The sequence below is a fragment of the Mobula hypostoma genome, chromosome 5 (genome assembly GCF_963921235.1).
Source record: "Mobula hypostoma chromosome 5, sMobHyp1.1, whole genome shotgun sequence".
Taxonomy (NCBI): Eukaryota; Metazoa; Chordata; class Chondrichthyes; order Myliobatiformes; family Myliobatidae; genus Mobula; species Mobula hypostoma.
This window is the reverse complement of record NC_086101.1, coordinates 166093035-166118938: the sequence shown is the minus strand read 5'-3', so window position 1 is coordinate 166118938 and position 25904 is coordinate 166093035. Positions and strand designations below refer to the sequence as shown.

General features: G+C 44.0%; 1 protein-coding gene across 1 annotated transcript in view; it reads right to left on the bottom strand.

Annotated features, from left to right (window-relative positions):
• thbs4a (thrombospondin 4a) overlaps positions 1–25904 on the bottom strand; it is a 146975-nt gene that overhangs the window by 33946 nt on the left and 87125 nt on the right. Inside the window, exons 11-16 of the mRNA XM_063049334.1 lie at positions 24790–24894; positions 20235–20342; positions 13868–14027; positions 10561–10679; positions 7622–7674; positions 5670–5863 (exon numbers count right to left, since the gene is read on the bottom strand). Of these exons, the coding sequence (XP_062905404.1) occupies positions 5670–5863; positions 7622–7674; positions 10561–10679; positions 13868–14027; positions 20235–20342; positions 24790–24894 (739 nt within the window). The remainder of the gene's footprint in view (positions 1–5669; positions 5864–7621; positions 7675–10560; positions 10680–13867; positions 14028–20234; positions 20343–24789; positions 24895–25904) is intronic.

Here is a 25904-nt window from a genome sequence, read left to right as displayed (position 1 = left end):
ATGTATATACAACCGATCTATGTGTATAAGCTATCCTATGTATTTATATTTATTGTGTTTCTTTATCATTGTGGTTTTTTATGCTACATCAGATCCAGAGTAACAGTTATTTTATTCTCCTTTACATTTGTGTACTGGAAATGACATTAAACAATCTTGAATCTTGAAACTATTAGAACATGTTATAGAGAAAAGAACGAGCCACAGAAAAGAGGTGAGATTTGGGCATCTTCTGAATTAAGTAACTATGGTAAGGCTGACTCAAGTCAGCATTCACAAGCAATTTCTTATTGCACACAGCAGTTGAAGTTAAATGCTTTCTATTTTAATAGTGGCAAATGCCGCTGGTAACTTAAATTAGCCGCCCCAAGGAACAGAATCATTATTGCATAAAGATAGACGACAATTAAGGTCAAGGGTGAAGACTTCTACAACCTTCAAATGCTTTAGCAAACCAAACCACATCAACATATGGACCCTGCTCTATAGAGCAGCTTTACTGAAAATGTAACGGCTTTGGCTGTTGCTGTAACCAAGTTGGGGTTTGGAGATATTCCCACCTGACTCTAAGTTTTTCTATTTAAAAAATACAGATTTACTGAACTGTGGTGCAATTTGGTCTCACACCTTCCGTGGTAGGCTGGTCTGGAGGGTTAGATTGCATGGAACCTAGGGTGAGCTGGCCGAGTGGATGCAAAATCGACTTGGAGATAGGAGGCAGAGGGTGGTGGTGGAGGGGCATTTTCAGATTGGAGACCTGTGCCAGGATTCAGCGCTGTGTCCCTAGTCTTTCGCCATTCATATTCAGGATTTGGATGAGAATGCAGATGGCATGATTAATAAATTTGTAGCCAGTGAAGGATGCAACACAGGGGCACCGACTACAAGACCAGGATGGCAGGTTAGAGCTGAACAAGATGTTGGTGAGACTGCACTTGGAGTATAGCGTGCAGTTCTGAATGCAGTACTGTAGAGAAGAATGTGATTAAGCTACAGCAGGTGCAGAAAACATTCGGAAAGATGTTGCCAGGACTGGAGGCCTTGAGTTATCCACAAATCTGCCTGTTCTGGCCCCAGCGAACTTATCTCTGCATACCTTGACTGTGTTTTATATCCCTCCCGTCCCTGTTCTGTTCCTTCCTTCCTACAGCCATGACACTTCACATGCCCTGGATCTTTTCAATGAGTTTAAGTTCCCTGGCCCTGATCGTCTCATTTTCACTATGGATGTCCAGTCCCTATACACCACCATCCCCCATCAGGAGGGCCTTAGAGCTCTCTGCTTCTTTCTAGACAACAGACGCATCCTGTTCCCCACCACCACGCTCCTCCATCTGGCAAAACCGTTCCTCACACTCGATAATTTCTCCTTCGGCCCCTCCCACTTCCTTGAACAAAAGGTTGTGGCGACCCACTTTCTGGCACCCACGAACCGGCTCACGAAACAGCGTGCGCAGGCAGAGGGCCGGCAGCAAAAAGGGCGCCAGGCCATCTTCACCAGCAGGGGGAAAATCCCGCGCGCAGGAAGGGTCTGGGAATATGCATTCCCCACAGTAATCCCGCCCAGGGAGGGCGGGAACAGGAAGGCTTTAAAGCGGGCCGCGAAGTTTGAATAAATCTCTTTCATCGCAACTCTAACTCACCGACTCCGTGTGGTTATTCTAGCGCTGTGTGTAGCACACCGCTACACTTGGTGACCCCGACGGCCCAAACGATATTTGGACCAGAGATGACTGACGCTGCATCTGTTCACGCAGTTTCGTTAAAACTGCCAAGCTTCTGGACGCTGCGACCCCATTTATGGTTCAAACAAGCAGAAGCACAATTCCACATTCGGCAGATAACCTCGGAGTCCACTTGCTACTACTACGTGCTGAGCTCACTCGACCAGGAGACTGCTGCACAAGTTAAGGAGTTTATACAGTCGCCCCCGGAGGACGGCAAATACACAGCATTCAAAACCCTGCTCATAAGGACTTTCGGACTCTCACGGCGCGAACGAGCACGCCGCTTAATGCACCTGGATGGTTTGGGAGACAGGCCGCCGTCAGCATTAATGAACGAGATGCTGGCCCTGGCTGAAGGACACAAACCCTGCCTCATGTTTGAGCAGGCGTTCCTAGAGCAACTGCCCGAGGACATATGCCTGCTGCTGTCCGACGCAGATTTCAGCAAACCCCGGGAGGTGGCGGCCCGAGCAGATGTGCTGTGGAATGCCAGGAAAGAGAGAGGGGCATCCGTCGCACAGATCACCAAGCTGCGTGCCCAACGACAGACCAGACCAGGCCTGGCAGCAGAGCCTACAAAACCCGGCGACGGGAGTGAGGAGCCCAACGAACAATGGTGTTTCTACCACCAGCGGTGGGGCACAGAGGCCCGCCGCTGCAGACCGCCCTGCAAATTCCCGGGAAACGCCAAGGCCAGCCGCTGCTGATGGCTATGGCGGCTGGCCATCAGGACAGCCTCCTGTACGTCTGGGACAAGCAGTCGGGACGCCGCTTTTTGGTCGACACCGGAGCGGAGATCAGCGTCTTACCTCCAACGAGTTACGACACCCGCAACAGAGAACCGGGACCCACCCTGAGGGCCGCTAATGGCAGCACAATACGAACCTACGGCACCCGCACGGTTCACAGACCACAAACCGCTTACCTTTGCGTTCACTAAGGTGTCCGACCCCTGGTCGTCCCGCCAGCAGCGACATCTGTCCTACATCTCCGAGTACACGACGGACATCTGGCATGTCTCTGGAAAGAACAATGTCGTGGCAGACGCACTTTCCAGACCTACCATACAGGCCCTGTCCCAGGGGGTGGACTATGCAGCGCTGGCAGAGGCACAGCAGGCAGACGCTGAGATCCCCAGTTACAGGACTGCAGTCTCCGGTTTGCAGCTCCAAGACCTCCCCGTAGGCCCAGGTGAGAGGACCCTACTGTGTGACGTAGCTACCGGCCAACCCCGCCCCGTTGTCCGAGCAACCTGGCGCCAGCAGGTGTTCGAATCCATTCACAACTTAGCGCACCCCTCCATCAGGACAACCGTCCGGCTGGTCTCCAACAGGTTCGTGTGACATGGGCTGCGTAAACAGGTCAGTGAATGGGCCAAAACGTGCACTCAGTGCCAAACGGCCAAGGTGCAGCGGCACACCAAGGCTCCACCGCAGCGGTTCGAACCCACCCGCCAGAGGTTCGACCACATCCATGTGGATATCGTGGGGCCCCTGCCAGTGTCACGAGGAGCGCGGTACCTCCTAACTATGATAGACCGGTTCACCAGATGGCCAGAGGCAGTCCCGCTCAGCGACACCACCTCCGAAACCTGCGCCCAAGCACTGATCGCAACCTGGGTAGCCCGCTTCGGGGTACCGGCCCACATTACCTCCGACAGGGGCGCCCAGTTCACCTCCAGCCTGTGGTCGGCTAGGGCCAGACTTTTAGGAACACAGCTACACCACACAACTGCCTACCACCCACAGTCGAACGGACGAGTAGAGCGCTTCCACCGTCACCTGAAATCGGCTCTCATGGCCCGCCTGGAGGGGCCTAACTGGGTGGACGAACTTCCCTGGGTCCTGCTCGGAATCCGCACAGCGCCCAAAGAGGATCTACACACCTCGTCGGCCGAGTTGGTGCACGGCGCGCCCCTGGTCGTCCCAGGAGAGTTCATACCAGCCCCAAGGGAGCAAGAGGAAGAACCCACAGCAGTCCTGGACAGACTACGGGAGAGGCTCGGTAACCTGGCCCCCATCCCCACTTCACAGCACGGACAGAGCCCGACCTGCGTACCCAAAGACCTGCAGAACTGTAAGTTTCTTTTTGTACGACGGGGCGGACACCGGGCACCGCTACAGCGGCCCTACGAGGGACTGTTTAAGGTGATCAGGAACAACGGGTCCACGTTCGTGCTGGACATTGGGGGGAGAGAGGAGGTTTTCACGGTGGACCGACTCAAACCGGCCCATGTGGACTTGACGCAACCGGTCCAGGCTCAGGCACCGCGGTGCAGGGGCAGACCTCCCAAACAGAGGCCGATCCAGACTGTGGACATTGGGGGAGGTATTTCCGGTTCTGGGGGGGGGGTTATGTGGCGACCCACTTTCTGGCACCCACGAACCGGCTCACGAAACAGCGCGCGCAGGCAGAGGGCCGGCAGCAAAAAGGGCGCCAGGCCATCTTCACCAGCAGGGGGAAAATCCCGCGCGCAGAAAGGGTCTGGGAATATGCATTCCCCACAGTAATCCCGCCCAGGGAGGGCGGGAACGGGAAGGCTTTAAAGCGGGCCATGAAGTTTGAATAAACCTCTTTCATCGCAACTCTAACTCACCGACTCCGTGTGGTTATTCTAGGGCTGTGTGTAGCACATCGCTACAAGGTGTCGCCATGGGCACTCGTATGGCTCCCAGCTATGCCTGCTTCTTTGTCGGCTACGTGGAACAGTCAATGTTCCAAGCCTACACCAGTATCACTCCCCAACTTTTCCTACACTACATTGATGACTGCTTCCTGCACCCATACTGAGCTTGTCAACTTAATCAACTTTGCCTCTAACTTCCGCCCTGCCCCAAATTTACTTGGTCCATTTCTGCCACCAAGCACACCTTTCCCTCCCCTACACTTCCCACTTTTTGCAGGGATTAATCCCTATGTGACTCCCTTGCCCACTTGCCCTCCCCCCGATCTCCCTCTTGGTGCTTATACTTACAAGCAGAACAAGTGCCATACCTGCCCCTACACCTCCTCCCTCACTTCCACTCAAGGCCCCAAACAGTCCTTCCAGGTAAGGCAACACTTCATCTGTGAGTCTGTGGGGATCAGCTTCTATATCTGGCGCTCCCAGTGTGGCCTCCTGTATATTGGAGAGGCTGATGTAGATTGGGAGATCACTTCGCTGGGCACCTATGCTCCATCCACCGGAAAAGACAGGATCTCCCAGTGGCCACCCATTTCAATTATACTTCCCATTACATTCTGATATGTCAGTCCATGGGCTCCTCCATTGCAGCGATGAGGCCACATTCAGGATGGAGGAGCAACACCTTATATTCCATCTGATGGTATGAACGTCGATGTTTTATTTAAGAGATACAGTCGGTAGCAGGCCGTTTTGGCCCAATGAGCGTGTGCTGACCAATGACATCCTCGTGACTAATTCACCTACTAGTGCATACGTTTTAGGAATATGGGAGGAAACCGGAGCATCTGGAGGAAACACACATGGGGAGAGGGAGAATGTACACACCCCTCACAGACAGTGGCTGGAATTGAAGTCAAGTTGCTGACACTGTCATAGAATTACACTAACCACTACGCTACCGTATTGTCTCAAGGGGTATGGGCCCAACAGAGACAAATGGGACCAGCCCAGATAGTCACACTGGTCGCCACGGATGAGTCTGACTGAAGGGTCTGTTTTCATGTTGTACCTCTCTTTGATTCTCAAGTGGCTGGATTCTAGTGCAATCCTCTACAGAAATAACTGGTTATGACTGTATAATTAAATCTGAAATCAAAGTCCTATTCGCTAGAACTTTGTTCCAAAGCCTTCAGGATGCCATGAGAAAATGAATAGCATTATCTGGATGCCTTGCTGTGGTTAAGTAGAGCTCATACATTTTGAAATGCAGTAGCTTTCTCTGTTTTACTTCAGCAGAGCGGAGTGTTCATACTCACAGTTATCATCCTCCTGGCCTGGATTGGCTACCAGCCTACAATTATCTGGGCCGGGCGGGAGAATATCTGGAATTCCATCATTATCATCATCGTCGTCACACTCATCTCCAAGCCCATCCTTATCTGTGTCGAGCTGGGAGCTGTTAATGATGGTGGGGCAGTTGTCATTGCTGTCTTGGTGCCCGTCTCCATCGCTGTCGAAGGAAAACAAAACGGTGATACACAGCATCATTTCAGGTATGCAATCTTCATTTTCAACACTATTACCCCACTGCTGCTGTGCACCATATCGCTGTTATACACTGTATCCAGACTGTGTGTCCGCTGGAGGCCAAAGAAAACTGCCTACCCTGGGGTTAGGGGACTGTGTATGTACATGGGTGGGAGGGAGGGGGGGAAGAATAGCCCTTGTTTTGCTGTTGTTGCTTGGTATGATCTGTTTTGCTGTGTTCTATGTTGTTCCGCCAACCACTGCAGGCACGCTCTGTTGGCGCCACAATGTGTGGCAATATTTGTGGACTGCCCGGCACGTCCTTAGGTTGTTCTGGTTGTTACAGCAAACATTGCATTTCAATGCATGTTTCGATATACCTCCGATAAATAAAGCTGAATCCAAATCCTGTACACCTAAACAGCATCAATCACATTTATAATACTAAAATTAAATTAAAGGTCCCGCCTCAAACCTCACGCACATACACACACAAGCAGTTATACAAATTCAAAGAATTTGTAACCGTTGCCTACGCAAACCTTGGTTTGTTAGGTAATGCAGATAACATTACTGGATACCCACGGAACACACATGGGTACTTTAGATCGCCCTGTTATAAAGTTTCTATCAGTTAAAATGTTTATCCAAGTTTATCAACAAATTGGATTATTTCCACATTATTTAAGGAAGCTACACGAGGAATGGAAAATGTTATTGCTGCCACTGTGGTTTTTAAATTTGTAAGGCGCTCGTGGTTCATGTGTGCTTTGACCATTGAGTGGCCAATGAAAATACTTGCATAGGTGGATTTTGAATCAATCCCATTGATGTTTGACTGTATTTACCGGAGTAATTTTCCACCTCACAAAATGGAAATTACGCATCAAGATCACAAATTTGAGACTGTACTGTGCACAGTTTTCATACAGACAAGTGTCTAATATACAGATGTAGAGGAAGTACCTCCCATCAGTACACATAGTGTAAAAATTTCCTCAAGAACGAACGACAAATATTGAAAAAAAATTGTTCAAAAGCAACTCAAGCGCCCCCAGTTCTAACAGCAGCCTAATGGAAACGTCAGATCTCACGAACTTTACCATCATATCAATAGCATACCCATGTTGCACTCCTTCAATGATTTCCAGATACATCTAGAATAAAGGTGCTGGTAAAACAATAATCAAATCAAGAGCAGTTTAGCCCTTGTGTAGGCCCCAAGTTTCCCTGGGAATTTTCCGGACGATCAGTGGAATTCCCGGGGAAGGGTGTTAGTTATCTTTTCAGTCATTGATTCCAGCAATCAGCTGCTGAAATTACAGCAAGGGATCAATATGCACACAAACAAATTTCCATTTTCTAATGATCATTACCTGATGGTACTACTTTAGCATTTATTTTTCTTTAAATATTTGTTAATGTTTTCATAATGACATTTAGGATTAAAGTATATTTTTAATTGATAAATGTTTTTCAATTATGTTAAAATACTGTGACTGCATGTTAGACATTGGTTACTGTAATGAAGCAAACATTTAACTACAATCTGCTAGTACAGACTATCTGTTAACTCAGGACGTGAGTGATATTAAGACAAATAATTTAATGTCTTCCATTAAATAACTCAAAAATATGTATAATATGAAGTGTTTGCCATGTTAGCTACTAGACTATAATGACAAGGCAGTACTTTTCAGTTTCATACTGAAACATCCAATCACACAACTAACAAAAGTACCTGTCTTGATTTGTGTCACATGAATCTCCAACAAGATCATTGTCAATATCAGACTGTGAACAGAAAAAACAGTGGGTGTTAATGGAAAGGAAATAGGCCATAAACCTCAGTACTTACAAAGGGAAACAGCTGTTCTGTCTTCACAGTATGATGTATATCATCCCACAGAAAATGATGCAGATTAACACTTGAGAAGCTAATTAACTGGAGCAATAAGAAAAAAGCCTTTTATTTCTACCTACTGATTGAGTCTTTTCTGGAACATGACATCAGAAGGAAATCTTTGAATAAAGTGATATGACGAGATTTTTTCTAAAACACAGTTTTACTCTGGGGCAAGCTAATTGTGATTTGTTGGCAATGATAGTTCCTGAGACATTAACTTTACACAAAAGGAGGCAATTTAGAAACAGAGAAACATAGAAAACCTACAGCTCAATACAGGCCCTTCGGCCCACAAAGCTGTGCCTGAACATGTCCTTACCTTAGAAATTACCTAGGCTTACCCATAGCCCTCTATTTTTCTAAGCTCGGCCCAGCTATGCAGGCACTCATACCATTCCCATCAGAATCAGGTTTATTATCACTGAAATACGGTATGTAATGACATTTGTTGTTATGTGGCAGCAGTACAGTGCAAGACATAAAAAGTACTATAAGTTACAAACAATAAATAAATAAATTAAACAGCATAAAAGAGGGAGATGTAGTTCTCATGGACCATTCAGAAATCTGATGGTGGAGAGGAAAAAGTTGTTCCTAAGATGTTCCATTCCCTGTAATGTGCTCCTTCTCAGATGTCCATCACCCCCTACTGTCCCAGAGGCTGTCAGGGAGGGAGTTCCAGGAGTGTGACCAAGAGTTGATGAAGGAACAGTGCTACACAGTATTTCCAAGTCAGGGTGCTGTGTGCTTTGGAGGGCCATTCCATCTGATAGCAGGTGGTGACCTGGGTATACCAGAACACTTAATGCACTCAGATCTATCTGACAACTGGAAAATTGCTCAGATGTGTTGTGCTCAGAAAAATCCAGCTGAGCCAATGATTGCCAACTCCCAATTTGGTTTTTACCAAGACCATCCAGCTCTGGAGCTCATTATACTTGGTCTAATTATGGACTAGTGGGTTGAATTCCAGATGCAGACGATAGTGATCATACTTTATATTAAGGCAGTGTTTGACTATGTGTGGCACCAAAGAGCCCTGAAAGAATCCCTCTGGGCAATGTCCTAGGCTCCTCATCCTCAGCTACCTCATCAATAACTTCTTCCAATCAGAAGGTCAGGGGTTGTGATGCTCAATTTCTCACTAAATGAAACAGCCCATGCAGGAGAACATCATTCAGGCATGGGCTGATAAGTGACAGGTAGCATTCGCTCCACAGAAATATCAGTCAATGACCATCTCCAACAGGAGAGACTAGTGTTACGAACCTACAGGTTTTGTTTACTGTGGACTGTCACTCTAAAAGAGCGCTTCAGTGAGGCAGGACTATGATGTTGTTCACTGACTGACTCCTAGCTTGTTTACCTTTTAAGACAAGGACACAGACAGTCAAAGTGAGGGGAGGGAGGGAGGGAGGGAGAGAGGGACAGAAAAAACCCTGGAAAAGGGTAGCAGCTCCAGCTTGTGGAAGCTGGGGATTTGGAACTCTGCTGTACCCACAAGGGTGGGTTGATTATCAATCCAGTGCACATCAAATGTGTGGCTGTCACTTCGTATAATCCATAGGAGTGGATTAAGGCAGTGGTCCCCAACCACCGGGCCGCAAAGCATGTGCTACCGGCCCACGAAGAAACAATATGATTTGGTGATGTGAAACAATATGAGTCAGCTGCACCTTTCCTCGTTCCCTGTCACGCACTGTTGAACTTGAACCCCTCCCCACCCCTCCCCGGTCCACAAGAATATTGTCAATATTAAACCGGTCCACGGTGCAAAAAAGGTAGGGAATCCCTGGATTAAGGAACGTCCTGTGGGACCACTTGAAGTTAACCCTTTCCTGGGGATGTTAATGTGGTAACCCCTTTGAAGACGACATCTCTGTGACAGATCACTCTGGTGGTAATTCGTATGTGGATTTGGAATGGCTAGACGGATGATCTCCAACAACTGATATTTATTAATTACCATCGTGGAACCTGTGGAATTTGAAGTAATTGCCCTCTCTCCACGTTTCACCCTGGATTACAAATATCTCTCTCCCATCATTCATTCCGTGGATGAACTGAACTTTCCTACTTTACCATCTCAAGACTCTAAGCTTTGTTTCCCCAAGCTTAACTTAGTTTGGGAGCTTTATTACACACATATATACACATAACACTGTTAACATTTGTTTACTTTGGTTAAGTTACGATATTATAATTAGATACTAATAAAGATAGTGGTTTTAACATTAAAACCCGACTCAGTGTGAAATCTCCTGCTGCTGGTTTATTTCTAAAACATTACAGTACGTAACACTTGTCAGCCATCTTTGATATCATTGCTGAGTGGTAACCATTGACCAGAAACTCAGCTGGCCCTGCCATATAAATACTGCGACAAGAACAGGTCAGAGCCTGGCTATCCTGTGGTGAATGACTCACCCCCTGACACACAATAGCTTTATCACTATTTACAAAACACAAGTCCAGAGTTTCTTAGATGGACACAGCTCTGTTTGCTCAAATGAATGCAGCTCCAGCAGGTTTAACAACATCCAGACAAAGCAGTCTGCTTCACTGGTATCCCAGCCACCAACCTAGATATACAAACACATCCCTCCAACACTGACACTCAAAGGTTTCAGTCTTTACCATCTACAAAACAGCTCAACTTCTTGCCCAGGTATCTTCAGCAGGACCCACTGTTGAAAAAGGACAAAAGCAACTGAGGCATAGATACAACCCTCTTGCATTCTGCACAGGGCAATGACAACCCTACTCCGTCACACCTGGTTAGGGTTGATCACATCAGGACAGCTGTCACAAGCATTTCCGACACCATCGTTATCCTTGTCCTTCTGGTCCACGTTGGGAACTCTCTGGCAATTGTCCAAGAAATTTTTGATCCCTGCAGGAAGATACAGCAAACATAAGTGAAAGCATTTCACCGTCATTGAAGACAAAGAAACATGTAACTGCTGCGAATCTGAAATAAAAGCAGAAAATGCTAGACTACTTAACAGGTTGGGCAGTACCTGTGGAAGGAGAGAGGGCTAATTTCATTTACTACTCCAATCCTATTCTGATCTTTCTGTCAAAGGCAGCGGATAAAAATCATCAGCTTTTCATTTTAGAAGGAGAGGTAACTGGCAGTGACCTTGCTGATGCAAGATAAATTGTAAAGAAAGATCAGTGTGGAAAATTACTACAAATTAAATAACCAGATGCAGAGGTGGAGGTGCAGGACCAAATTGGTTAAGCACAAATTTAAGATGAATATCAGGAAATTCAACAGTCTTTCACAAGGAAAGGTAAGGTGGAGTTAGTGATGGGAGGGCCATAAAATGGAAGAGCAGAATTAGGCCAATCGGCCCATTGAGTCTGCTCCTCCATTCTTTCATCGCTGATTCATTATCCCACTCAACCCCATTCTCCTGACTTCCCCCGTAACTTCTGACACCCTCACTAATCAAGAACCTATCAACCTCCACTTTAAATATACCCAGTGTTTTGGCCTGGTCTGTGGTAATGAAATCCACAGATTCACCTCCCTCTAGACTAGCTAAAGAAATTCCTCCTCGTCTCTGTTCTAAGGGATGCCCTTCTATGACCATAAGACATAGGAGCAAAATTAGGCTAATCGGCCAACAAGTTTGCTCTGCATTCTACCCTGACTGATTTAGTAACCCTTTCTGTCCCATTCTCCTGCCTTCTCCCTGTAGCCTTTGACGCCTTTATTAATCAAGAATCTATCAACCTTTGCCTTAAATATGCCCATTATCTTGGTTTCCACAGCCGTCGGTGGCAATGAATTCCTCAGATCCACCAACCTCTGGCTAAATAAATTCCTTCTCTTCCCTGTTCTAAGGGGACGACCTCTTACTCTGAGGTTGTGTCCTCTGGTCCTAGACCCCACACTACTGGAAACATCTTCTCCACGTCCACTCTATCTAGGCCTTTCAATATTTGATAGGCTTCAATGAGGAACCACCGCCCCCCCCAGTCCTTCTAAACTCCAGTGAGTACAGGCCCTGAACCATCAAATGCTCCTTGTACATTAACCCCTTCATGACGAACAAGCTTAAAAAATACCATGAAGTGCAGCCTTCTTGCCATCTTAAAATGATTACAAGATCCACATAAGTAACGGAACAACTGATCAACAGCCGCACAGTACTGGAAATGTTCTGTCACCTAATGTAATCTGCTGATGTTTCTGGATAACACCAGACCTGGAAATGGACCTCCCACTGGTTATTTAGCTCTTTGCTTCACTACACCTTGCACATCCTGTTGAATACTAAATGCTTTGCTTGCAATTAAGCAAAAAAGAAATCTAAATAAATTATTGGGTGGGGAGAAAGGAATTACCAGGAGGTGATCTATAGTGGGAGAGTGAAATGGTCGTGGACATGAAAAGAAAGCGTGCAGCATTGCATGTGTTGCTCTTGATACAGAGGTGAGATATTCACTTTCGCTGCCTTTCTGGGAACAGGAACACTTCCTTGCCATAAACCAGACAACTGGCTCGACCTGCCCTCCTCATCCCTTTACCACTCCCAGCTCCAGTGTCCGTACTACAGTAATGGAGGCTGTGTACTCTGGTCCTAGACTTCCCCACTATAGGAAACGTTCTCTCCACTCTATCCAGGTCTTCCAATAATTGATAGGCTTCAATGAGATTCCCCCCCCCCCATTCTTCTAGACTCCAGTGAGTACTGGGGGAGGGGCTGTGGATCTGAATTTTAACTCTACTCGCACCAGGAACGGGACTGCGTTCTTTGGACTTCTGCTGCTCACTGCAGTCCACAGCTGAAAGTCAGTCAGGGGGCCACTGCATCAATGAGCTCCAAAGTGGATTTTAACCTGGAGACACAAGAGTCTGCAGATGCTGGAATCTGGAGCAACAAACAATCTGCTGCGGAGGCTCAGTGGGTCAAGCAGTATCTGTGGGAGGAAAGGAGACGTCAGCGTTCTGGGTTGAAACCCTGAATCAGACTGAGAGGAGTGGCAACATGGCTGGTGTGAAGAGGAGAAAGAGAGTGTGAGAAGCATTTCAAGGTGATTGGTAGACTGAGGAGGGGTGTAGGATAACATGTAGGTAGTGAAGTTAGTGGGGGTGAAGTTGGTTCCCTTGTGGGTTCACCTTCCTGACTAGCCTATCATAAGGGACCTTGTCATAAACCTTACTAAGTTCTATGTAGCCAATGTCTACCAACTTGCCCTCATCTACCCTTTTGGTCACCTCTTCAAAAATATCAGTCAAATTTATGAGATATGATTTCCCAGGCACAAAGCCATGCTGACTGTCCCTAATCGCTCCTTAATTTCCCAAATACAGATAGATCCTGTCCTTCAGAATACCCTCAAGTAACTTTCCCACCACTAATGTTAGGCTTAAAGGCTTGCAGTTCCTTGGCTTTGCATTTGAGTTCATCTTAGATCAAGGCACAGCACTTAGCCACACACCAATCTTCCAGTATCCATAGGGTTCAGAGAATGTTTCCTCAGGAAAACATTAGGTTCTGCTGCAATATTCTTCCTGATCAAAACCATAACTTCTCCTCCTCTCTTCACCTCTTATAGTCTGTAGCATCTGTACCCTGGAACATTGAGCTGCTAGTCCTGCCCATCTCTCAACCATGTTTCTGCATTAGCATAAACATCACAATTGCATGTGTCTATCCATGCTCAGAACTCATTTACCTTTCCTGCTGGGCTTCCTGCATTAAAATAAATGCAGTTTAGGCTATCCGACTTTCTTCAGTTCCTGCCTGTGCTGTCTCCTGGAATTGACCACTTTAATTTCTATATTGGTCTCAACTTTCTCATCTGCACATTACTTCTTTGGTATGTTGAATAATTGATCTGTATTGATCCAAACTGATTTCCTTGACTGTATTTGTATTGACTGAACATATGGGCAACAATATTTTCTTTAGTGGTCTAACACTAACCCTCACACTATAAGACCTCAAACACCAAGATGTGTTTGATAGGAGATTAAGTTGCATCATCAGGATCTACAACAGGCAAGCACGTGAACAATTAGCATTGCCATGATATGTTAAACGTTTCAATGAAATAAATACTAACCATCTCCATCCATGTCGTCATCGCAGGCATCACCTTTCCCATCGTTATCTGTGTCTCTTTGATCATTGTTAATTGACAATCGACAGTTGTCACAAGCATCACCATAGTTATCTTCATCAATGTTCAGCTGATTAATGTTTCGGACCAGCACACAATTATCCTGAAGAGAAAACGTAACTTCATTGTAAGTGTTAGGACATAGAAAGGTTAGACCTCACTTGTCCTCTGTCAGTGACAAGACTACAGCAACTAAGGAACACCAATCCATCACTGCTTGGACAGAGTTGTTGGCCCAAGCTTCACCTAAACCAGTACCAGTATGAGGTTAGCTGAACTGCTTTAGATTATGCATTATACTCCAGGCAGAATGAGCTGCTGGCATCTTTTCCCTTTGCATGTAGAAGTGACTATTGGTTGGCTGGGTGCTGATCTGCTGTTTGATGGGTCCTAGTCACACAGTCAGATTGTACAGCAGAGAAATTGGCTATCAGGACAATGTTGACCTACTTATCCATCTATACTTTTCTGCATTAAGTCCATGTGCTACTAATTCTTATCGATTTAAGTGTCTGTCTGTCTATGTATATCTGCTTCCACCATCTCTTTTGGTAGCAAGTTCCACTCTTTTTGTAGAAATCTTACCCTTCAAATCCTTTTTAAAACTTCGTCCTCTCACTTTAACCCTATGTCTTTTTGATTTTGATACCCTGGCCATGGGAGAAAAATAAAGTTCTGACTCTCTACCCTACTTTATGATTTAATATACATGTATCGGATCACCAGTTAGCCTCCTTCACTCAAGAGGAAACAAACCAGGCTTGTCCAGTCACTCCACTTAACTGAAGTTCCCCAATCTAGACAACTCATCCTGGTGAATCTCCTTTGCTCTGTCCCACATTCTACCTATGGTGTGGTATGCAGAATTGCACACAATACTACAAGTGTATTTTATAAAGTTGCAACATAACTTCACAACTTCCATATTTTTTGAAGATATTGTGATGGGGTCCTGAATTACCCCTATGAACTGTGCTCGATTACCCCTATGAACTGTGCTTTTGAAAAGAGAGAGGGAGAGGTATTTAACACTGACATCTTGTTTGTAAGAGAGAGAGAGGCGAAGACTGCTGACAGTATGTTTACATTTCTGCAAGGTCGCTGCCTGCTTGGAAATTCTTACAGACAGAGAAGGGAGGAGCTGTTTGAATGACAGTTGGTATTCAGCACGGGAGATAAATAGAAGGTCAGATGATAGACCTGAGACACATGGGTTTGGACACTGAATGAGCTTTGTTGTGCCCACACAAAAAGTGGGTTTTGGAGGTTCGATCAGGTGGATTGATCGGTGTCTCTTGCAGTGTGAACAGGGTGTGACCGGTGGGGAGTTATTTGTGTGTCCAACCCTCACCTGGGTTGATAGCTCCATCACAGAAGAACGGCCCCCTTTGTTGTGGTCATGTTTGGTAACTTCTAAAGGATTTCAGAGGACAACGGGAAGATCGACGGCGACAGCTCACCTGAAGACTCAAATCTCTCTTTTTCTCTCTCTCTCTCTCCATCACTACTCAACTCAATACCACGAACTAAACTGAACTTTACTCATCATCGTAAGACTATCTATTTACACCTAGACTTGAAGAAGCTTGGTTTTCATATATTTCCATACTTACTGATGTACTTACTTATACATAATCATTGCTAACCTGTTTGATATAACTGCATTTATATTACTGTATTGCGTAGTTACTAATAAATACCATTAGTTAATAGCAATACTGGACTCCAAAGTGTTTTCCATTTCTGCTGGTTCTTTAACCCATCACTGGGTATGTGACAAAATACAACATTTCTGAATTCCATGCTCTGACAAGCACATCGTGTGCTTTCTTCAACCCTCTTTCTATTTCTGCTGCCACTTCTGGGAAACTATGAATTTGAACCCAGGTCCCTATGTCCATCAACGTTCCTAGGATCCTACCATTTACTGTACAGGTACTATCTGTCTACACTTACTGTTCTTCCTGGCAGGTACTCATCTTCCTTCTGTATTTATGGTATGCCTACCTTGCTAACATAATTGTGATGACATTTTGCACCTCCCACGTTAGTAGCTTGGTTGAGTATCCACATATCCTCCTCACCTGGGCTAGGACAGCTGCAGCATTAATATGGTTACTGACAACTGACAATGGGAACGGCCGTACTTGCTAATGTTTTACTGGGCAACAAAGCAAGAGAGGCTTGACAAGGTAGGACTATTCATCTTAACTTTTCAAATATCCTGTTGCTGCACTTAGATTATTTCCTGTAATTTTTAGTCTCACGATATTTTAAAATGCAGATATAAACTAAGATGACCAGATAAGTGGGTAATCTAAATGGCCTGGAAAATACCATGTTAGACCTCTTCTCATTGCACAAAAGCACAATGAGAAGAGGTCCAACAAGGTACTTCCTTTCCACAGGTTGATCATAATTTGTTCTCTAACAAGTTTTATCCAGTGCAAAATGGTGGGGGTGGAATCAGTTGCTCCCATATCTTCTTGGTGGTTTGGATGATAGAACTGGGAGTTGCTATCAGAGTCACTGCAGTATCTGTAGACAGCACCCTATGGTCCCCTTCCAGTTCAGCTGTAACTCTTCTTCTTGTTCAGGTCCCAACTGCCCCAGTGATGATCCCAGTACCCAAGCTTAATTTCACTCCTGTTGAATTGAATGCTTTGGAGGAAGAGTTTATAGCATCACTCCAGCTGAACCTCCAACTCTTTTGCTTCTATACTTCACACAGTGCAGTTCAACAACTGAAATATTCTACAGATTAGAGGGTAGAGGAATGAAATGGGTAAAATAAGGAGATATACGGTACATAATGCAGTTACAGACACCTGGCCCATGTACAGCCCTCAGATCAGTGAGTGTCTGGGTGGATTTAATGCTGCTGCAGGGCTGCAGGCATTTTCCGTCAAGTGGAAAATTGGTTGGCGGCAATATTTACATTGTTCAGTTAAATACACTGGTTTGCCTACATGTTGTCCTTGGTTGGCCTGTGTTTCTATTTAAATATATCGCTGCACAGCTGCATTTCTGACTTGTGAATTGTTCAGGATATGAACAGGCGTATAGCAACCAGGGGTAGACCTACAGGGTGTCGAGGTTTAAAGTAGCAAAGACCAGGCCTTAAGAACTCCCAAGACTTTTCTTTCCGCTCCTCTAAAATGCTTCCAAAATCTATTTCTTTTGGCTGAGTTTTTGGCCTCCAGCCCCAATATTTCAATAGATCCTTTGTGAAGCACCCTGGGATGTTCTACTGTGTGAAATTTGAATGCACGTTGTTGTTATTATTGACTAGGATGGGTTTGAATAATTGACTCCTTTCTTTATGTAAAACACCCCCAGGAAGCAGAGAAATGCCACCCCTAGGGCTGCATATCAGAGAACGCGCTGCGTGGAACCAGGCAATAAGCAACTGTGAGCCTGTTGATGCATAATTGATGAACGCTCTCAAATTGTTAAGGGGATGAAACTCTGACAGACAAAAGCATCAATTATTGAGGTAATGGACTGACTAATGTAAAATAATAGGAGTAAGATACTGATGACACTTTGTAACGGTCCCATTTTAACAGATAGAATTGACCGTGCAGTCATGGAGCCACTGGAATGAATTTCTTTAAGTTCAGCTCCAGGTCATGTGTCTCATCTAAGCCCTCTCACACATGAACATCTGGGCAGTTTTCCTGCTGCCGTGGACCAAAAGAACTGGCTCTTTATGAGGGTTAGTCATTAGACGGGCCGATACCCACAAACCTAGGGTTTGTAAAGCTGCTTCCGGGTTTCCTGGCTGGTGGCTGAGATAGTCCTGACCCAAGGCTGAACCTGACTGTATCTGATGCAGTCACTATCATTGCATGCTGTGAATGCTCAGTTGATTCATTCTGTTCCGACAGCGCTATTGCACGCACATACAGTGCTGGTTTCAGCAGCCCAAAATTCAGAAGCAATACAGAGAAGACTAGCATGGCCCCTGTGCACGAAGATGCACATATTCTGTGCTCCAAAGTTCTATAAGTTTCCCCCCTACTTCCTACTAGCAAATGGTGTTCACTTTTCACCCACTATTATGTAGATTCTTAAAGTTTGTTCAAAGGATTCTTACAAGCACAGCCCTAAAAAAATTCTGACGGGATGATCTGCAATAAAAATGCATCACACTTGCAAAAAATGTTAAAGGAAATCTTATTACTGCATCAAAAATGGGTAGCAAAGAAAGAATTCATCTGTAACACTCAAGTAAATGTTTGCAAACTATAATCCAGGTCAGAGTATTTTACGACAGAAAATTATGTAGTTCTATGGATCCTGAGGTCAATGCAGTCAGCTTTATTTTCTACATATTTGATCACTAGCCCTTCATCATCACCCTGAAGAAGTCGGAGGATTCTTACGTAACCACAATGTAGGAGTCTCTCCATCTGGTACAGTGTGTCTCAAGATGCCAGCTCATTATGACTTCAAGGCAACTAAAGTCTTGTTTGTGAGATTAATATCCCAAGATCCCCTGCTGATTAATCTACACGTATTACACCCAGCCAGCTACTTACATCCAAGTGAAATAAGACAAAAGTCGGACCAAGTATCTGCTCACGGCAAGGAGGAATAATAACATTCATTTTTATAACTTTTGGCAGAGATAAGTGTCCACTGGTGTGACACAGCCATGGAAGGAAAGCAAAGTGAATGGGCATCTAGCCAAAGAGGTGAGCATTGAAGGAGTAACTAAAAATCAGTCAAAGGGATGGATTTTGAGGTCAATACTAATAGTGGAGAGGGATAATATCCGATTAGAAAATAAATTCCAAAGTGAAAGGTACTATTTGGGTGTTGGGAGGAACAGGGAGCTTCAGGAATCACTGCCAGAGTCTTTGTAGCACCAGAAAACATTTCAAACACCTGGAGGAGCAAGGCTATGAAGAAAGTCATAGAGAAGATAATTTTTGAACTGAATAGTTAGGGGACCAGTGATAAAGTTTAAGGGTGTTGGGGAAGTAAGAAATGATTCTCTGATTTTGGTAAATAGCGAGTTAAAATTAGGTGCCAGCTTGTGTATGCTCTGTTCTGTGAAAAGTTGGAGAGAGTGTCCTTGACTGAAAAAAAACTGCCTTTAGTTTTTTTTAACAGCTGTCCCTTTGAGAACAATCTGTGGGGTGTATTCACATATGCTGCATCCATCATGTATTATGAGTTCACATACAGATCTATGTTCCCACCTTTGTCTGTTCAAGTTTTACTGATAAGGCAAGAATTTGTCTGTAATTAAAACCCGTGATTTAGTGTACTCTCTTATCTAATTAATTAAGTTTGCTCTAACTGACTTGGCGGGAATATCTTGGTAACTGCGTGTTCTTTGTCTGTTAGTCCTATAAATTGTAGCGTTTTCTACCTGTCAAGTCAGAAGCTCGTTGAGCCACCAGAAAGAGAGAGAGAATTTCTGTCGAGGTTCTCGCCGGCTAAATTCGAACAAATAAACAGTTGAAAGGTTAAAATAAAGACTTGTGTGTGGTGTAGTTATTTGGCCCGGCGAATTTATGTTTACACCAAGAGTCCATGAAGCTTAACAAATGGTGTTAACTAAGAAGAAGCATCTGAATTGTGATAGCAGTGTTTTGGATGATCTGGACTTGGAAGACGGTGACGTGCAAGCTAGCTGATGGCTGAAATAGTCACTGGTGCTTCCTGAGGAAAATAGGAAAACATTTCCATCCGGGGAGTGGTTGGAACTTGTAACACACTGCTTGAGGGGGTGGTGAGGCTGCTACATTAACAAAGATAACGCCAACATTGATATTGGGAGAAATGGATAATTTATTTGCTGTACTATTACTTTTCTGCTCGTTAGAAAGAAGGGACATTTTTGTATATCATAAACACAAGAGATTCTTCAGATGCTGGAAATCTTGGGCAACATAGAAAAACTGCTGAGGGAACTGAGCAAGTCAGGCAACATAACAGCAAATCATAAACACAAGGGGTACTGCAGATGCTGGAAATCTTGATTATTACAAATTCTGTTTTCTTCCCCTCCATAATGTTGCCTAACTTGCTGAGTTCCTCTGGTGTTGTGTGTGTGCTGCTCACATTTTTGTACGTATGTAGTGCTTTGAAAATGGAAGTTGAAATGAGCAGATATTTTGACCATTTTTCACCTATCACACGTAGGCCCATGTTTAATGGGCAACGGGAGAGGCAGGTGAAGCCTATTTTTTTTTCATTAATTCTATTATTGCCGTAATGTTTTTAATAAGACTCTTGAGCTACAGACCACAGTCAGCTGCTTCAAATGTGACCTGTTATATTTTTTAACACATACCTGCACATTAAAAATGCCATCTCCATCTGCATCATCGTCACAAGCATCACCTGCACCATCACCATCAGCATCTTCTTGCCCAGAATTAGGAACAAATATGCAGTTATCCTGAGGTGAAGAAAAGATCAGGAAAAATACATGTTATTAAAACCTCTACCTTTAAGTTTTTGGGAATGTTTGACCTCTGAATGAAGAAAGGAACACAAATCAGAACACTATTAAGAAGTTTCCACCACAGGGCCAATTTGGAGTTCAGTCTTTTTCATTCCATACCGACCACCTCATCATCCATAAATATTGCAATTTACAAACTTGTTTTCAGGTGGTTGCTTGATTGAAAACATCTGGAGGATCTTATGTCAAATATTGCATAAGGCAAAGAGCTGGAAGGGATAGGCAATAAAAATTGTGCGAAATGTTAATTTTAAGGTATTCCCATTGATTTTCAGAACCTAAGCACTTTTGGCTGTTGGACTTGGATACCAGCCAGAAGAACTTACAGTTGCAGCATGTAGCCTTTAGTAATGTTTAAATGTCTGTACCTATTTCCCAGACTACAGCTTGTGCCTGCTGCGATAAGTTAGATGCAAACAAACACACGTGTTCAACGCAGGTCAGTCAGAGTACATGTAGATGGGTTTAGCCTAACATGCAGAGAGGGCAAGTTGACCATCCATTGCTAAATCCGAATGTTGTACTTCTCTTGAAGCTATGAGAGAAGTCTTTGATTGTGCCAACTTCCATTTTGGTTTTCTCCAACTTCCAAAAAAAGAAAACATACTTGTGTGCCATCTGCTAGATCTGCAGCAGTTAAAGTAAACGAGTAAAAAAAACTGGAAGGATAACTTGTGATAGCATGCTCTATTTTTATTGCAAATATGTCATCTCATTCCAAGGAAAAGAGGCCCTGTGAACAGAAGATTCATGTACTCTTGCTTCCCCCAAGTTGCCACCTTACGTAATATCGAAACAGATAATACTGGGCATTATCTGTTTAACAACTCAGTCAGCATCGTGGATAGAGACACAGGGTTAGTTAGCCCATTGCTTTGCTTTGCTTTTAGTTAGTTGCACGGTGGGTTTTTTTTTTGGGGTTTTTTTTTCTTTTTTTCCATTGATATATATAAAATCTAGTATACTATTATGTTATCTTGGTTTCTTATGCTTAAATTACATTGTTTGTAGTATTTTCTTTTTGGTATTGTTATCTTTTGGAATTTTATTATACTTTAACATTGTATTAATGTTTATATGGCTTACCTTTTTTGTATACTTACTCAATAAAAAGATTTAAAGAGAGAGAGAGACACAGGGTTAATATCTGAGATCAGATTAATAGCTTATAAGCAAATACAGGAAAGTAATTGGAGATGCAGTTGGGGATGGAAATGGTGGCATGATGGTGCAAAGTGTGAGGGGGCAAGTAAGGGAAGAGATGGCTAGTCAAGTGAAAATATAATTGGCAGCATTACCAGCAATCACTATCCAAAAACTGGGGGGATGAGCTAAAGTTGTTCATCTCAAAGCTGAGCATCAAATAATTCTTCTTCTTTGAGTTTATACGTCTTCAGAGTGCATAGTTCCACATTGATATAACTAAATAACTGTTACATTGAACTACAAACACAGGAGATTCTGCAGATGCTGGGAATCTTGAACAACACACACAGAAAGCTGGAGGAACTCAGCAAGTCATAAGACCATGAGACATAGGAGCAGAATTAGGCATTTGGCCCATCGAGTTTTGCTCTGTCATTCTATCATGGCTGATTTATTATCCCTCTCAACCCCATTCTGCCTTCTCCCCATGACCTTTGACACCTTACTAATCAAAGAGCTATCAACCTTCACTTTAAGAAATTCCTCCTCATCTCTGTTCACTCTATTTTGAGGCTGTGCCCTCTGGTCTTAGACTCTCCCACTAATGGAAACAGCCAATCTCTCTAGGCCTTTCAATATTCAATAGCTTTCAATGAGATCCCTTGTCATTCTTCTAAACTCCAGCGAGTATAAATCCAGACTCGTCAAACATTCTCCATATGTTAACCCTTTCACTTTGGGGATAATTCTTGTGAATGTCCTCTGGGCCTTCTCGAAAGCTGACACATCCTTATTTAAGGAGCCTAGAACAGCTCACAATACTCCAAGTGGGATCTGAGCAAAGCCTTATAAAGCCTCTATGTTTTAATATTCTAATCCACTGGGAATGAATCCTAATATTGCATTTGCCTTCCTTACCACTGACTCAACCTACACGTCAACCTGCACAAGGATTTTCAATTCCCTTTGCACTTCTGATTTTTGAATTTTCTCCCCGTTTAGAAATTCTTCGATTCCTTCTACCAAAGTACATGACCATAAACTTCCTTATTTTATACTCCATCTGCCACTTCTTTTCCTATTTTCCTAATTAGTGCAAACTCTTCTGCAGATTCCCTGCTTCCTCAATACTACCTACCTCTCCAGCTGAAAACTTCACCACAAAAAACAATTTCGTCATCCTAATCATTGACAAGAAGTGGTCTCAACACTGACCCCTGTGGAACAGCATTAGTCACCAGCAGCCAACCAGAAAAAGCCCCCTTTATTCCCACTCTTCACCTCCTGCCAGTCAGCTGATCTTCTATCCATGCTCGTATCTTCCCTGTAATACCACGAGCAGCTTGTTTAACAACCGCATGTGGGGCATCCTGTCAAAGGCCTTCTGAAAATCCAAGAAAACAACATCCACTGACTCTCCTTTGTCTACCTTGCCTGTTATTTCCTCAAAGAATTCCAGTAGACTTGTTAGGAAAGATTTATCCTTAAGAAAACCATACTGATTTTAGCCTATTTTATTGTGTGCCTCCAAGTATCCCAAAGCCTCATCCTTAATAAAGGTCTCCATTATCTTTCCAACCACTGAAGTCAGACTAACTCAACTATGGTTTCCCATCTTTTGCTCCCTCTCTTCTTAAAGACTGGAGTGACCTTTGCAATTTTCCTGTCCTCCGGATCCATTTCAGAATCCCGCGCTTCTTGAAAGATCATTACTAATGCTTCCACAATCTCCTCAGCTACCTCTTTCAGAATCCTGGGGTGTAGTCGATCTGATTCATCTACCTTCAGACCTTTCAGTTTCTCAAACCCCTTCTCCCTAGTAATAGAAACTACATTCACTTCTGCCCTTTGACGCTCTTGGATTTCTGGCAGACTGCTGGTGCAAAATGAAATGGCAGACAAACTTAATATGTATTTTGCGTTAATCTTCACTGTGGGAGACACTAGCAGAATGCCAGAAATTTGAGAATGGGGTTGAGAGGAACAATAAATCATCCATGATGGAAATGCAGAACAGACTCAATGGGCTGAATGGCCTACTTCTGCTCCTATGTTTTATGGTTTTACAATACAATCGATATTTCAGGCTGAAACCAGGCTAATGTATCTTCAAAACATTAAGCTAACTAAAAGGAAAAGATGAAGAGCCTGAAACGCAAGTAGTCGTAGTTTGTTCTTTACTTTAAGCGAGGCATGCACATATCATGTGGTAGCGTGATGACGTGTGCCATTCACATATTTTTATATAGAACCCATAATGAAGTATACAAACAACAAAGTGTGCTTAATCAAACAGTGTATTTACTAGATTACTTAAATATTACTGGAATATTAAATGCACAACAAAACCCTTCATCTGATCCTGATAAAGGGTCTTGGAGTGAAACATCAACTGTTTATTCCCCTCCATAGCTTCTGCTTGACTTGCAGAGTTCCTCCAGAATTTTGTGTGTGTTACATATTCTGGGTACTTTGCGTAGAACAAGTTTTCATAAAGTTGTTAGTCTGTTCTTTGTGATCAAAAGTCGAATCCAAACCTCAAGGTCTCCTGGGACTGAGGAGAACAGGAGCAATTTGGAATTCCTGCCATTCAGAGCTGACTAACCTCCAGGTCTTTTACCTTAGCTGAGGCGCTGGGTAATCAAGCATATGCTGGGATTGAGCACCTTCTTAGATTGGGTGAGGTCCAGTGGAGATGGAAGGCGGTAGTAATTTCCCCTCAGCCTACTTGGGCCCACCTACTCAGCTCCACTTTAGGACCAATGCAACCACAACACTGAGCTAAACTTGGAATTTGCTTGTGGCCAGCTGTTCTCATCAGCAGTGTCAGGCACCTGAACTTCTAATTCTGTCTCACTAATATCTCATTTCCTGCAAATTTATTTTGATTCACACGTATTTTTAATGGAAATCGCCTTGAAGCTTACTTGCCTTCATATTTGATATCCGGACACATGTACAACAGGGGAAAAAATATTGTAAAGCTACCAAACAAATGAGGAGAGGCTGTAAGGTGAAACAGGAAACATCTCATGATAATTTGATGCTAGATGTTCATTAGGAACTTCAAAGTCACACAGTTTTCAGTTCTGAGCCAGCTTCACACTGTGGATTTCTTTCTGGCTTTGCAGAGTTCAATAAGCTCCACACCCAGGCGGAGCGCGCACTCAGTGCATCTTTGTTCTCGTGAGTGAATCCCGTCCGCACTGGAACAAAACATGAGGAGTTTGCTAACCTCTCTGCAGCTCTTATCAGGGCATCTGAGCTCCTGGTCAGGATATCCATCAATGTCAGTATCTTTGCCACAGATGTAGCCGTTTCCAGCCCAACCAATTCCACACTACAGAGAGACACAAAGGAACAATATGCAGTCTGTTACACACATGGCCAAAAACTAGATAACCAGATAAGCCAAACATACAGAATCATGAAGAAGGTACTGTACAAGGACTGTACTGTGAAGTTACTGCAGTGCTTAGGACCAGAGGGCATAGCCTCAGAATAGAAGGATGTCCCTTTAAAACAGAGATGACAAGGAGTTTCTTTAACCAAAGGATGGTAAATCTGTGGAAATCATTGTCACAGACATCTGTGGAGGTTAAGTCATTGGGTATTTATAATTAAAGCAGAGGTTGATAGATTCTTGACTCGTAAAGGTGTCAAAGGTCACAGGGAGAAGGCAAGGGAATGGGGTTGAGAGGGATAATAAATCAGTCATGATGGAATGGTGGAGATTTGAAGGGCCAATTGACCCAATTCTGCACTGATGTCCTTTGGCTTTACGGTTTTACGAGTGGTTAGGACAAAGAACGACTGGCAGAGTGAAATATGAAGATTCAATTGTGGCCTTTTAATGACAATTGGAAATATGTGAGAAAGAAACTAATTGCAGAGATTTGGGGAAAGAAATGGGAGTCAGCTGGAAATGGAGTCATTCTTGGTGGAAGAAAGTTAACATTGATTGGTCTTGCAAAGAGCTAGCACAGACATGATGGGTTGACAGACCTCCCTCTGTACCTTACTATTCAATAATTCTATGCGTTGAAATACAGTGGTGCCGTGAATGAAGGAAGTGTCTTGGTGAACCATAAGCAATAGTAAATGATTTGTTGGACCCAAAGCCAAGACATGGACTAGATGGGCCAAAGGGCCTGGTTCTAGGCTGTGGTTCTCGATGACTCTGTGGTACAAACGTCACCCAGAGGCCCCATTCCTGACACATATTGACAGAGCCCCACCGGAAATGAACATGTAGACATTGGATGAGAGGGCAGTGAGTTGAATTGAGAAGTTTCCTGCAGTACAACAGCATACACCTTCTAACGAACCCGGAGAAAATGGCAAAGGACA